General features: G+C 36.4%; 1 protein-coding gene across 1 annotated transcript in view; it reads left to right on the top strand.

Moving 5' to 3' along the window:
* Positions 1-14444, top strand: part of CACNA2D3 (calcium voltage-gated channel auxiliary subunit alpha2delta 3) — a 390722-nt gene that overhangs the window by 147254 nt on the left and 229024 nt on the right. The window contains exon 5 of the mRNA XM_062500613.1: positions 11236-11398. Coding sequence (XP_062356597.1) covers positions 11236-11398 — 163 coding nt within the window. The remainder of the gene's footprint in view (positions 1-11235; positions 11399-14444) is intronic.

Raw genomic sequence — 14444 nt, 5'->3', positions numbered from 1 at the left:
GATTTTTCATCAGGCAGTTTCAGTTCTGCAGGTATGACAAATGTGACAATTCCCATCTTGCAGCTCAGGAATCAAGACCGATCTCTCTCGTGAGTTATACATAATGCTGGTTTTTTTCCCCCCCTTCACTTTTAACAAAGTGGTTAAAGAACAGAAATGAAAAATTGAATAAGTTTCAGCAAGATTTTGTTGTAGAAATATGTGGATAAGCTTGATTTTCTGATTTGAAGTAAAATAATTTGCTTTTGGGGAAGGAAAAATTGAAGTGGGAGGAAACATTTTGAGTTTCGGAGACAAGATTAAAATTTCCCAACTTCATTAACATTCTAAATTGCAGTTAGTAGCAGAGACACAATTAGTAAGAGGCCTCAACTTCATTGAGGCTGGTGTAAAGTAGGAAGTTTCTCATTTTTATTTGATTTGCTCAGTTTTTTTACTTATAACAGCCTGGTGATGGATACATTTACTGCTTCAGTTTCCTCTGCACTTCTTATAAACTAGATTACAGAAAAGTAGAAAGAAACAAAGAATGAATAGAGTAAGAAAATACGAAACGTGAAGCTCCTCACCTGTCACTTTGCAGCACTTCAGCAGATCTGCCCAGTGTGACAAGGTGTACAAGGGCTGTCTTTGGAAATACTCTAAAGGTTTGAGAAACCAGAATATCAGAGCTAATTGGGGAACACATTGGTGAGCTAATCTTGCTGCTTTCCATGGGGAGCTGTAAAACTGGCTGGTTTTTTTTAGGGCTGTTCTCTCTTTTGCTATTTATTAGTATTGTCCTGACTTTCAGTAATTCCTGTGAGGTTCAGGTAGGAGAAACCCCACCTTAACACTTGAACTTTGTTTGGACTTTGCCAGTGTTGTGCATTGATACTCAGAGCTGGCAGCACAAGAAAATGCATTGGATTTGTGGGTCATGAACTCTGAGCACTCCGATCTCTCTCTGAATGTCCTTAGTGCAGACCAGGCAGGTGATTTGTTCTTTGGCCACTGCTCACAGGAGTGCCTGGGAGCTGAACTCTGCCAGAACAACTGCTGCAGAGAAGCACTAAAAACCAGACTTCTTTCACCTCCTCTGGCACAGTCGTACACAGGATTTGGGGAGTGGGAATTAAAATGTGCAGATGCAAACCCTCCTAATTCTTCTGTACATAAAAGTGGTATTGTATCAGATTAACTTCTTAGTCATGTATATGCTCCAAGATAAATGGACAGCTATTGTTTTCAGCTGCAGCACCCACCATTCACATCAAAGTCTCTGCATAGCTGGAACAGAGATGAGAAGCTTTTTTTAATTGAATGTGTCTCATTTCCTTCAAGTATTTATGGCTTGTCACTGTCTAACTGAGCCCAAGATGCTGACAAATATGCAAGTCATTTGTAAAGCAGTTAAAGTACAGGATATATATAAGTAGAGACATTCTTCTGATTAGAAAATAATCTTGTATTAATAATAAGTCTTCCTGTTGTAAAATTCTTTCTAAATGCAGTAATATTCGGAATGGGAATTAGAGATATTTCAGGGATGACATTTCATTTTTTCCAATCAGCTTTACTATAAACAAACCCTGCAAATTTTCAGTGTCAGCATATAGCTCAGGTAAAACAAAGTTCTTATTTTTGCTCTGAGTACCTGAATTTTTGCTGAGGATTTATTAACGGCACATTTCTGTTTCAGGAAAAATGCGTGTTACATTAGGCATTTTGAATAGTATCCATTTAGCATAAGCCCTTCTGCCTTTGAAAATATTTTTGTCACTGAAGTTTTTAAGTCCGTTTTAGGTCTCTGTGTTTGTGTAAACTACAGATCAGTAAATGGCTGAGATGTGTTACATTTCAGGCTTTCTCCACAATCCGTTGCATGTATTGTTACTCAGATCCCTGTGTGGTCCAGTCACGCCATATATTTTTTCAACAAAATAGCTAATGACAAGTCATTGCTTAATGAAGTGTTTTCATGGCACCTTGCTTAGGAGGGAGGATCTTTTCTCAGGTAGTTGGAGGCTTTTGTAACAATATCTACTTTAATTTCTCCCTTGGAATCTACACAGGGTAAGTCATCTGTGCAGTAAACTTACATCCAGGAAGCCTGAATTAATAACCTCTGGGTCAGCTTCACAAATTTCTCATTATTCCAAATATCTTTTCCTGTTGGCTAAGCCTTTTGTTCAAGATGACACTAAATTGCAGTGGTTATAGATGGCTTATGACCTGGAAAAGGCTATTGGCAATACGGCCACATTTTGTCACAGACTGAAAATGAAGCAAGTATAGAAGTAAAAGACATTAAAGGCAGTAATTATCCATGAAAATAACCGTTGCAAATGGTAAATATGTTTATATTTTTATGAATATTGTTTTAGCTGTGGCAGTGAGCTCAGAGCCAAAATATTCAAAACTGGTAAATCTTTTTTATAAGGGAGTATATTCTATTAGTACTAATCTTTATTTCTATAATAAATATTTAAAGGCAGTGGAGGATTTTCCTGCCAATCATAATTAACAAATTTATATAATATTTTTATGTTCAGCTCCTATCCTTCAGTGTAGACAAATGCAGTGGAATTTATATATCTGTATATCATCTTTTCCATTAAGAAGATAGTAGCAATTAAGAAAAAATGCTTATTGTTCTTAAAAATGTCATTGTTCAGATGATGTCCTGGTAACAAAAGATGCAGGATCTCAGATAAACATCTGGTAGGAATGAGAGCTTCTTCATGTTTTTTTGTTAGATGAGCATTTCAGACTCATTTGTGACTGAATGATACTGTATTTTCTCTTGTTATTTTCAATTTATGCTTTACCAGAGACAGGAAGGAGCAGTGAAATAGAAAATTAGGATGTTTAGAGAGAGTAATTAGAGAGAGCTAAGAAATGTTTTTTAAACTGTTTAGATGGCTGAGAGGCCCCTGTGTGTGTGATCTTTCCAGCTGAGCTGAGGGAAAGGCACAGATACAAGATGTACCCAGTCTGGGCTGCCACTGTCTGCTGGGGACTCCCCTTGCTCTCAGCAGATGTTTCATGCTAAGCCCATCCTAGGAATGTTTCTTGGATTCTTCAGAGTCTCTGGGAGATGTTATCTCTCTTGCTTCTTGAACCTAAACTTCTAATGATTGTAAACAAGATGGAGCAGCAAGCTGGATTGTGGGGTAGCTGATTCATAAAATCCCATCCCCCAGATGGATTTCAAAGTAGAAATTTGCCTCTGGTTGACTTAATTAGCCTGGTCAGCTTTTCTAAAAGTGTTTATCTGTCTTAGTTTAGAATAGGTAAAGTTGTCGCACGATCTAGGGCTGGAACATGGAAATGGTGGTACTTTCTGAAAATCTCGGTTGTTTCTTCAGTTGTGTTCACAGTCCCCACCCTCCCAGTGCTCTAGTTTGAACATAACTCTGAAGTTGTGTGTAGAATTCCAATAGCAGCACAGTCCACAGCTCAGTGACTGTCCTTGAATTGTTCTGTGAGTATCTGAGAATTTAATATAGTGAAGAAATAGTTGTCCAGACTCCAGATAGTTTCATGATGTTGCTCTGACAAATTCAGTTCATGTAATGTGTTCTATTGCTGCTTTTATATTTATCATCGTTGGCCTGTCTTTGCTTGAGGTGGTAAATGGTTAGAAGTTGAAAACATAAAAGGCATTGTTTTTATATTTCATAATCTTAACTCTTGGGCTCTACCACTCACTTATTCGCACAAGTTCAGGATGAGAATAGTGTGCAGATGTTCATTTTACCCATGCAGATATTTTTCAATATTCAGGTTCTTAACTTACCTCTCTTTACAACCTCCCTTGTCTCCCAGCTTTCTCCTAGGGCAAATAAAAATTTGTATTTGATATAAGCTTGCCTCAAACTTGCTGGTTATGTGGATTCTGAATTTCTGTATCTAAATCTCATGCTTGCTGAATGGAGTCAAGAAAAAACTTAATGTTTGACATAAAAAAGTACTTTCTTTGTGTCTGTTAAAAAACTTTATTCATAAAATCAGTACAAAGAAAAATTGTTAAGAATCAGAGAAGTGTACATGCATACTCTGTGATACTCTGTGAGATGTTTTTAAACACTTCAAACTTATTTTATGAAAAAAATAGATGCCATTGTCCTTTCCCCTTTACTCTAGAGACATGTTTTTCTTTTATTAAATTAACTCATCATCATGGTTTTGTTATTTCAACTGTGGGCTTAGCTGACCAAATTTCTATATTGCTTGAGAGAGCCATTAATCATTTGAAGAGGATTTGTATATGTTCAGTTGCTCAACATCTCATCTCTCACTTTACCCCCAAATAAATTCAATAATGTTGCACGTGTTCTTTTGTTTTCCTTTTTGTAGTCAATAATATTAATTTAACCTCCTGTGTGTTGGTGGGTGGTTGGAAGTAACAAAACAAAGATGGGATTGCAGTGAGCACCATGAAATTCTGTTCTGTTCTTCACTGTTTAATTATTTTGATTATCCCCTGCTGGTCTGAAAAAAATAAATCTGGTAAAGTACATGTTTAATTCATCATTCAGGGCCACGGTTAGTGTTCAAATGTTAACTGCTGGATACAAACTGCTTGTTACTTTCTGTATTTTTGGGAACAGTTATTAACCCCCAGCCCAGCACAAGGTTATCTCTAGGCTGTCCTGTCCCTGAGCATGTCCTGCTGGGAAGGCTCTGCTGAGCACAGAGCAGCAAGGGATGCAGCAAGGGATGCGTGCTTTAGGCTGAAGAGTCTGGGTTAAAGTTGCTTCTCGTGGGAGACGGAGAAGATGCAGAGCTCGAGAAATATTTTTTTGGTCCTGCTAGGAAGTAGGAATGAAGCACTTAGGGCATGGGATTGTAGAAAGGCACAGAGAAGTCACATAATGTCTCCACCAATAATTAGAAGCAGCCTTGGGGTTGTCATCAACCTGAATGTGTCAGATGAGCTGAATATGCACAGCACGACACTGTTTTTGCTTTAAAAGTTTTCATCTTATCTGTTTGTGAAATAGTTCGCTTCTCTATCTCTAGAACACATTTTAAACTGTGTGGATGGTATTTTTTTTGATGCTTTATTTTGAACACCATTCACTGGTTAACTCGTGGTAAAATGAAAAACTTCAGAATATATTAGTGCACTGATTTTGAAGCAAGTCTGCCATTTTGCTCTTCTCTTTTTGCAGGATTATTTTGCAGAAGTTGTTCTTGCTTGTTCATTAGCTTGCTATTAGCTGTAGGGCATTTAGGAGAAATGAAGAAATCCTGTGGCTCTAGCTAGTAATAAAAAGGCTATTAAAATGAATAAAAATCCCCATAAAACTGGTTTGGGGAATATTTGAGTTAGTGGAATTTAGAAGATCTCCTGGCAACCTGTTGGCATGTGTTTTGCTCTAAGTATTCTGCATCTCTGATTTGGCCACACCTATAGTAATGGGATACTGGTTCTAACCTAAAAATAAAATGAGGCATAGTGAAGGTTTTTAATGCTCTGAAAATACTATGACTCTAATAATGGCTTACTGTGTGATGTTTTATCTAGGTTTTCCTAGCTTGAAAAGGGAGGATCAGCCCTGCTGCAGGGTGGAAGTAATTGCAAACTTGATACAAGTGTATGCAAAAATGTTTTAACATCCTCAAGCCTTCAGAAGTACCTATTAGTCTTGCCTTGTTTGCTTTGATCTTGCACAGTTTGTCCTTTTGGAGTCACAAGTTTTAGGCAAATTGCTGCTGCTTGCAAAGTATTGTTTAAATAAAGCCCGACAAACCTCTCCCGTTACCTACTAATGGTGTGTTTCTGCATTGGAAGCAGTGAGTGTAGAGCCCTTGTCCATCAGGAATGGGAAGGTGCATCCTCAGCTGAGCCTGGGGAGGGAGCTCAGCCTGTGCTGAGGTGAAGTGGAAGAGCAGGAGGGAGCTGAGAAGGGGCTGCCCCAGCCCCAGAAGCGTTCCTGCCCTGCTCACAGGGCAGTGTGTGCAAGAGATGATGAGCCTTAGCAAAGGGTCATGCTGCCATACTGCTAGATTTGCCAGGCTGGGGTTTTTTTGTCTTTTTGCCCTTTCCCAGTGTTCAGCAGTAACTGGGCTCTGCAGGCTCTCTGGGATCTCTGGGGGTAATTTTGTGTGTTTGAAATACTCAACCTTTGCAGATGCACAGACTCTACAATTACTGTGTTCTGCTTCAAGATGATTCACTAAAGTCATGAAAGTCTTATTTTAACGCTGCTCTAGAAATTTTCGTAAATTTATTGCATGGTTTGCTGCATCTCTAGGATCATGATCCCTGGCTCTGAGCTCACTCATCCATGCAACTGGAATCTTTTTAACCTGCACACACTGGAAGAAGGGAAAAATTACGACGTCACCAGCATAGGGATTTGTTTTGGTCTTTAGCAGAAAGTATTCCTTGGAAGTTTCTTATGTGCATGAAAATGAACACACCGTATATTTGCTCTTCTAGAACCAGCAGAAATGATAGATCTCCAGTAAGGCCTGTCAAGGTGTCCAAAATATTGAACTAAAAGCCTGTTACTTAAGTAACTTTTACTTCCTTATTTTATTTACTAAATTTTAGTGACCAAAGAGTTTTTGTTCAGTCTTGTGACAAAGAAGGGACTCTTGAGAGCTTTTGCATGTAAAAATAAATATTCTTGAAGTTATTTATCTGTTAAAGGAACAGGAGGCTTCATCTGAAACTTGTAAACTACTAAAGTGATGTTTTTTAACTTCAACAGATGATTTAGAATAGCCATCATAATAACTTTCAACATTCAATCATTTAATCCTTACAAGTCTGAGACCTTGATGTCTTACCAATTTACTGCTATAATAGATTTATACTATAATGAAGTATTATTTATTTATCCTCTTTTATGGCAATTTTAATAGGGTAATCATATTGGGAAGGAATGTATAGCCTGGGGGAAGGTCATCTTAATTTGATTGTGTAGAAAACAAATCAGTTGTTTTTTCAAGGGTGAAAGTAATGTTTCTTTACTACTTCCATAATTAATGCAGGACTGATGACAGCTTTTGAAATCCCAGGTGTTTTTTGAGCCTTGCTGCTGAATAAAGACATAAAAAAGAGGGGAAAAAAGTGCTGGATGTTCCTACAGAGGGGCAAGGAGGAACCTTATAACTGGAAATTCTAAGGATGTCTCTTAGAACAAGAGATGCTGTTTTCTCAAACATAAAAGCTTTTAAAAATTCAGATGTTTTTATTGTATGAGGCACTTCACTTTTGTGACCTTTTATAACTACTTGCTAAACAGACCAAGTTATTGAATACAAGGGCTTTTATCATATGTTTGAAAACATAAATTCTTCTTACTGGACAACTGCCAGAAAAGGTTTTTTGAGACTTAGAAACAGATATGCATTCAGATGTTTGCCTCCTCTTTTAACTCGAGTGCCAGAATGGGGACCATTGTCTCCAATGTGTTCTTAGCAGGACATCCTCTCGGGGTGGATAACTTCACTCATTTTGCTTTCCACATATCATGAACCTTTCTGTTCTCCTTAGAGATGGCTCTTATTTATCAGTCTTGAGAAAATAAACTTTTTGTCTTTTTTTTTTGTTTGAACTCTGATAATAGCTGATAATTGCTGCAACTGTTGTAGATGTTTCAAACATTGAGCATTTCTAGCTGTCTGTGCTATTTCATGGAAAATTTCATAATTTTCCATGTTATTTGCTGCTACTTTGTTTTCTCTGATGCTCTAGCATTTTGAGGCTCTATGCAAATTCCATAAACTTTCCTTAATTTAATATCTTTCAGATACATTTAATTTTCTCTTTCGATGAGCTGCAAAGTTACCGAAACATTGTGAAAATGGTTCTTGAGTAGTTAAGAATTATTAGTGTAATCCAAATATTGCTCTCATGCTGGCTTATTATTACAAATATTCCCTTGTACACATTTCTGGTCCTCATTGCTCTATGAATGAGACATTTTTGGTTGTCTTGGTAAAAAAAAATTCTATAGTTTAGAAAAAAATACAACAAACTAAAATTGTGGCTTGCATTCTTTCATGCTGTTATAAACCAAAATACTTAATTTTAAAATGCAGTGATAAAAGCTGATACTTGTTTACTCTTACGTGCCAAATACTCTCTAAATTGCAAAGGCAGTTTGGATTATAACGTATCTTTTAAATTGAATAGTAAACGTTTATGTTTAAATATGCTGTTTACAGTGTTAACAAATACTTGATAAAACATTCAGGCATCACTGCATATGTATTTACAGAATGATAAATGTAAAAGGCAATATAGAACATCAGTCTTGTACCACACTTTATACAACACTGCAGTTATGCAAGATGTGTGCAATCCTTTTCAATACTCCATCTAAATTACCGAAGTTTTGTTGCAGACAAGTATCCATTGTCATCAAGGTGCTTGTTTAGCTGAGACATTATGCCAAAATAAGTGGCTAAAGTGGAATAGAGAACTTTGAAGAAGTTTCCTTCTTACCTTGCAGATCAGTTCTCACCTCCAACCTACTCCTATGGTTCTCACTGCAGGCCACAAACTTTGCACTTCCCTGGATTTTCTATTATATATTTTGAACAAATTAATTTTGTCATAATTAACATGCATCTTTGGCAGCCATCCTAAACGATCACACAGCACATGTTTTTTTATTGTGGCCGAAGGTGTCTTTTGTTTTAAAACAAACTTGCTTTTGCCTGTCAGCATGAGTGATGCTGTAAAGCAATTTTGTGATAGTTCTGTAACAGCCCCATAAGTCTCTGTCTCCTGTGATTACAGGGTATGGCAGAGCAGCCCAGGGTTCTGCAGGCTATCAGCAATAGGATTATTTGAGGTGTCTCAAATATGGCCAGCTCCCTGCTGGGGCAGAATGGTCCGGTGCTTGTTCTGCTGGGCACTGATCCCTTCATATTGGCTTTCACTAGGAAAACTTTACAGGGATAAAACTGAAAACTGAGATTCCTATTTGCCTTATCTTATAATTATGAAACAGGGTGGGCTTTCAAAATGCCAGATCAAACATACAGAATGATGCAGATATTGTGAAGGAATGTATAAGCAAAAAACCCCAATGTATTTACTTGAGCAAATCTAAATGCAAGAAGGTCTAAAGGTTGATTTTTGGTTCTAAGGATTCATATAACAACTGACATGAATGAGATTTCCTCGCTCACCTGCAGGAGTCTGGGTAAGACTGGAATAAACTCATCTGTTGGACAAGTCACACTAGAGCTGAATCTGCTCCTAACCTGGATCGTTATCTTGTTATTTATGAGACTAATAACTTTCTGATGTGTTATATTGTGTGCACTCAGAACTCACCAAGTTAAGGTTATATCAAAGACTGACCTCCATTGACAAGATTAAATTGAAGTAATTTTCTCTAAGAGCTTAGGTAGAGTATTTGTGTTGTCAGCAAACAGGACTTTATCCTCGTTCCCTTAGGCTTTATCTCAAATGTAGTGTCAGAATGCCAGATGGATTTACTTTATTATTTTTTCTTCAAATTTTAATATTCTTTCTATTACCTTTCAGTTGTCACACTCAGTAATTTCCTTGGAAAGGAAGAGCCCAAAAGAAGCCATTGTGTAACAGCTCTGCTAAAATGCTCATCTTTTCAGTGGTATTTTTGGGCTGCTACCTGATATTTAATCCTTAGAACTTGCAGGACTGTCTTAAATATGCTATTTTTGTGGGTTTCTCACTTGCAATAAAACCCTCAACAAGCCAAAGCCAATCCCTGTCCTGATCAAACAGAAAAATCCCCAAAACTTAACAGGAAAATAATAATCTGCAATAGCATAAGGACTACTTTATGCTGCAATTTGCTTTAAAAAAACCTCAAACATAAATCATATTATTGTGTATACATTGGTAGAATTGAAAGGAGAAAATACTGACTCAGACCAATAAATGAATGAATACTAAATCAACTGAAGAAACAATCAGTCCTAAATATCCTTAATTATAAAAAAAAGTGGTTTCTTCTTAATATAGCAAATTTTAGTAGTTGGCTAGCCTTGCCACTTACAGAACTTGATGAAAGAGGTTGCCTACTAATTAACTTCTTTGGAAAAGGAAATGAAATGAAATGAAAAAAATGCTTTTTCAGAGTTGATTTCTGCATCCTTATTTGAAATTTTTCCATTTTCCCTTCCATTTCCAGAGTATTATAAAAGCCACGGGCAAATAAAATTTACATCCTTGAAATTACAAAGTCTGTATGTGAATTTCTGTAGAAATTATTCCATGATAACGTACCAGAAGTTCAGTTCAAGAAGAGCTGTATATTTCTGCATATTCCAGTACAGAATACTTTATCCTCAACTAAACATAGATCTATGTTTAAATTCTATATGCATTTGCTCTCAAATGGATATTAGGACAGGGACTCGTATTTAAATTGATGGGATTCTTCAAAGACTCTAAACTTTGGCCTCCTCCAGTTAGGAAGCAAATCACAAATTGTTGCCAAGGGTTAAGGTATTTAAGAGGTTAAAAAGTAGTCTGTAGTGTTTGTTGCTTTCAAGACCTAGTAAAATTTCTGATCAAGCTAGGTCATAAATATATCAATAATTTTATCTAAATTGATTTTGCTTATCTGGATATAATTCTGTACAAAATAGGCCAAATAGTCTTCAGGAATTTTTAACAGGAAGACAAAAAAAAAAAATAAATTTGTTGTTCAAAATAAGTCATTACAAAGTTTACACGTCCATACTAAAGTATGCATAATTTACGAGGCCAACTATGATGTGCATTTCTAAAATTCAGTATAAAGCAAATAATTTTAGGAAACGTCAGTCAGTACACATTGGGTACACATCTACAGCTGTAGTTAATACTCCTGTGAAGTAAAAACACTTTTAGTTTGTCAGGGACTAAGTTCAGCACTGACAGCAGTTCTTGATCTGGTGGAAAAAAGCTAAACAGATATAATTAAGTAATAACCCAGAAAAATATTTAAATTTAGAAAGCTTTGTATTAAAAATAGTACATATATTGTTTATGAATAGAGCTTTTCTTGGACTGCCCTTCATATTTTCAGGGCAGCCAGAGAACTGAAACAATATGGGTTTTTCTTGAGATGTATTGATAAATCTGTTTTCATAAATGTACCTGTATGAAGAGTGTAGAGGGAATCTGAGAGGATAAAACTTCTTGTTCTACTCTTCTAGCTGGAGATGTTAATTAGTGGATTGATAGATGTGTTAAACCACTGAAATCTCTTTTTTCTGCTGACTAGAGAATGTGGGTTTCTGTTGCAGTATGAATACTTCAATGCTGTGCTCATCAATGAACGAGATGAAGAAGGAAACTATCTGGAGCTGGGGAAGGAGTTCATTCTGGTGCCAAACGACCACTTCAACAACTTGCCTGTGAACATCAGCCTGAGTGACGTCCAAGTCCCCACCAATATGTACAACAAGGGTAAGAAAAGAGCTGCTTTGTTTCATCATTCCACTGGCCAAACAAAAGCTCACCCTTGCCTAAAAGCGAAGCTGTTGATTATCTGTGTTTTCCAGCTGGTACTAATACTGAAATTTTCTATGGGAGAATGTGTTAAGTATGTCAGTTCTGTAGTATCTTTTGCTTTGTGGCAACTTAACAGATTCATAAGGTGAATGATTTGCATATGAGGCTTGCATGAGTTCTGCCATAGAGTATGGCAGAATATGTTTATTCTAGTGAATTATTTTCCAAAATATTTAAATCATTTAACAGACCTTACATTGTCACCAGTTTTATTCTATCTTTGCTGAGATCTGGAATTTCCTTTGAAAGGTATAGGATAGGTGGAGGGGAATGCTTTATTAGATTTATGCTTTCAAATTTCTGAGAATATTTCTAGTAGTATATGTGCTCTTCTAGTTCTACACACAAACTCTGCTGTGAGTTTGCAGATAATATTTAGAGGGAATAATTTCTGCTCCCCTATTTAACATAGGTGCTGGATAGCACATTGTACTAGCAAACAGCAATATTAGGTATTAGAAGTGATGGACTTCGGTCTAAACATTTGGAATGTAAAATAAACTCAGATATGCATTTACTCATTTTCCTTTTGCCACTTCACTTTAATCAGATAACAGGAATTTGTATTTTTGCAGGGCTTATGCAGCACCTATTTATTTTTCTCAAGCTAGTAATAAAAGAAAAATTACCAAGGAAAGCTTCTTAACAATATCTTCAGTATATTTGTCATTGGTTTGTAAAATGCTGCCTAATGTCATTATGTGGTTCCTCTTTTGTGTTTTAACCATACTAAAAGACATCTAAAAGGACATCAAATGCTTTCCTATTAATGCATTCCAGTCTAGCAATTGTGGTAATTCATGCAAGAATATTGTGTAATAAGGCGAATTAATTCAGATAAGTTGGTCTAGTAAGAGAAGCAATGTATATGGAAGCTTCTTTTCAAAGTTAGGATTCTGACTTGAGAATCCTGTGAAGCCAAAACTCCTACAATAAAGTCTTAAACTAGGGATGAAAAATAAATCTTCCTAGAGAGTATTTGAAAGGTTGTGAAATGATTAATGGAGGATATTTTGAAAAGACTTGGAAAATGCTTAAAGCTTCTAAAGATACTTTTTTTTTTTTTTTTGGTAAGTGCTAATATTTATTTAATCAAGCCTGTCTATAAATTAATTCATTCCAGAATTGCTAGGGGGAAAATAAAAGGAAGGAATATAGAGGTCAGACAAGTGTGCTTTTCTGGAGAAGGAAGTTATCCTGAGTAGTCAGTGAGAACAGTAGAACTAAAGAGCCTTCGGGGATGTGATATGTGCTCATGCTATGTGTTGAATGCAGTTTATATGTTGATTACTTACATAGTTAAAGGCCAAAGTCAAAGGCATTGCTGCATCTTGGTTTGGCCTCTCATACAGGGATTTTCTATAGAGATGGGGAAGATAGAGTTCTGTGATGATTCTTGTTTCTACTTTGTGTAATTCAGACCATTCTAAATTGTCACTTGGTGCAGCTGCAGAAAAAGCGTTTTTAATCATTTCAATGTATTCCAACTGCAGAAATCTGGTTTGTTACTGGCATTTTCCTTGCACATGGACATAACAATCTTGTTTTGGGGCCTGTCGATGTCTGGAAAAGGTCCTCTTACCAAGAAGAGAACTTTATGTTTAAAGTTTTGTTGCCCAGTTCTGTAATGCAGAGGAGTGATAACAAGTTAATTTAATCCTGACCTGAGGGTACAAGCAGTAGATATTGATAGGTTTACAACCAAGTGTCTGCAGAATAGCATTTCTCTATGAGGGGCCTATTGTTCATTTCCAGGTTATGTTTTATTTTACTGAATTACTAGGGAGAACCACAGCCAGAACTCAGTTGAAAACAGACAAGTGTGATCACTGAATAGTTAAACACAGGGCTCATGAATCAATGTAGGAAAAAAGAGCCCTATTTGTAAGCTAATTCTTCACTTTCTCCTTAATTTTGGTTATTTTGGTTGTACAGATATTGATAATTTGCAATGGGTTCAGAGAAGAGTCACAGGACTCATCATAGGATTGACAAATGTGCCATGGACTGAGACCACAGGGGCTCAGTTCATCTAGCTTATTCAAGAGACAATTAAAGGCTTAATTAGTAGTTCTGTAGTTAATTACTAATACCAGGCTCTATAATCTGGTTGCCAAAGATTGTAAAAATCCCGTGGCTGGAATCAGGTTCCATTATTTTGCAAATTTCACAACTGTGGGCTCAGTTAAGCTTTGGGAAAAGGTTTGGCCTGGACTGAAATCAGAAAGCAGGGAAAAAGTTCTTATTGAATTAGTAATATAAAAACATTCATAGAAGAAAAAGAAGGGAAGAATGAAGGTATGTTTTTCATGTTTGAAGGAAAGTGTAATTTTTGGAAGCACAGAATCAAACTGAACCCAGTTTGGGCAATGCAAAGGCAGAGTTCAGTTGTATATAAGGCACTGTCTCATTCAGCTGCTGGGCTCTTCTATTAAAAAAATCTACATGGGTTGCATAGGGGCACAGAATTAGTTCTCATAGGTCTTATTTTTTATGTCTTCCTGTAAATTTAGAATGTAAGTGATTTGGACATGTTGCTGTCTTAGACATAGCTTGCATGTACACTTCCACAGCTACACATAAGATCCTTAGGGATAAGGATCTTATTCCTGAGGTACTCAGGTACAACCTTTTTCATGTCAATCAGTGTGTTTTAAACTGCTATTGTAGAAGACATTAGTAATAATGAAAAATTATTAATAATTTAAAGTTTGTATGGTTTCAGCATTTGATTTATTACTTTCTGAGATGACAGTAGCATATTAAGAAGAATCTAGGAACATGACATACAATTAAAAAATAGCACTTGGAATGTGGGCTAGGCTTTCTGGTAACCATCCATAGGGAGCATGGCAGTAAGATTGCCACTGGGGAGAGTAAGATTCTATAATGGATTTATGTACACAAGGAAATGATAAAAGAAGACTCAAAACTGATCTTG

This window comes from Cinclus cinclus, chromosome 12 (assembly GCF_963662255.1).
Source record: "Cinclus cinclus chromosome 12, bCinCin1.1, whole genome shotgun sequence".
NCBI classification, from domain to species: Eukaryota; Metazoa; Chordata; class Aves; order Passeriformes; family Cinclidae; genus Cinclus; species Cinclus cinclus.
This window is presented reverse-complemented; position numbering and strand designations above follow the sequence as displayed.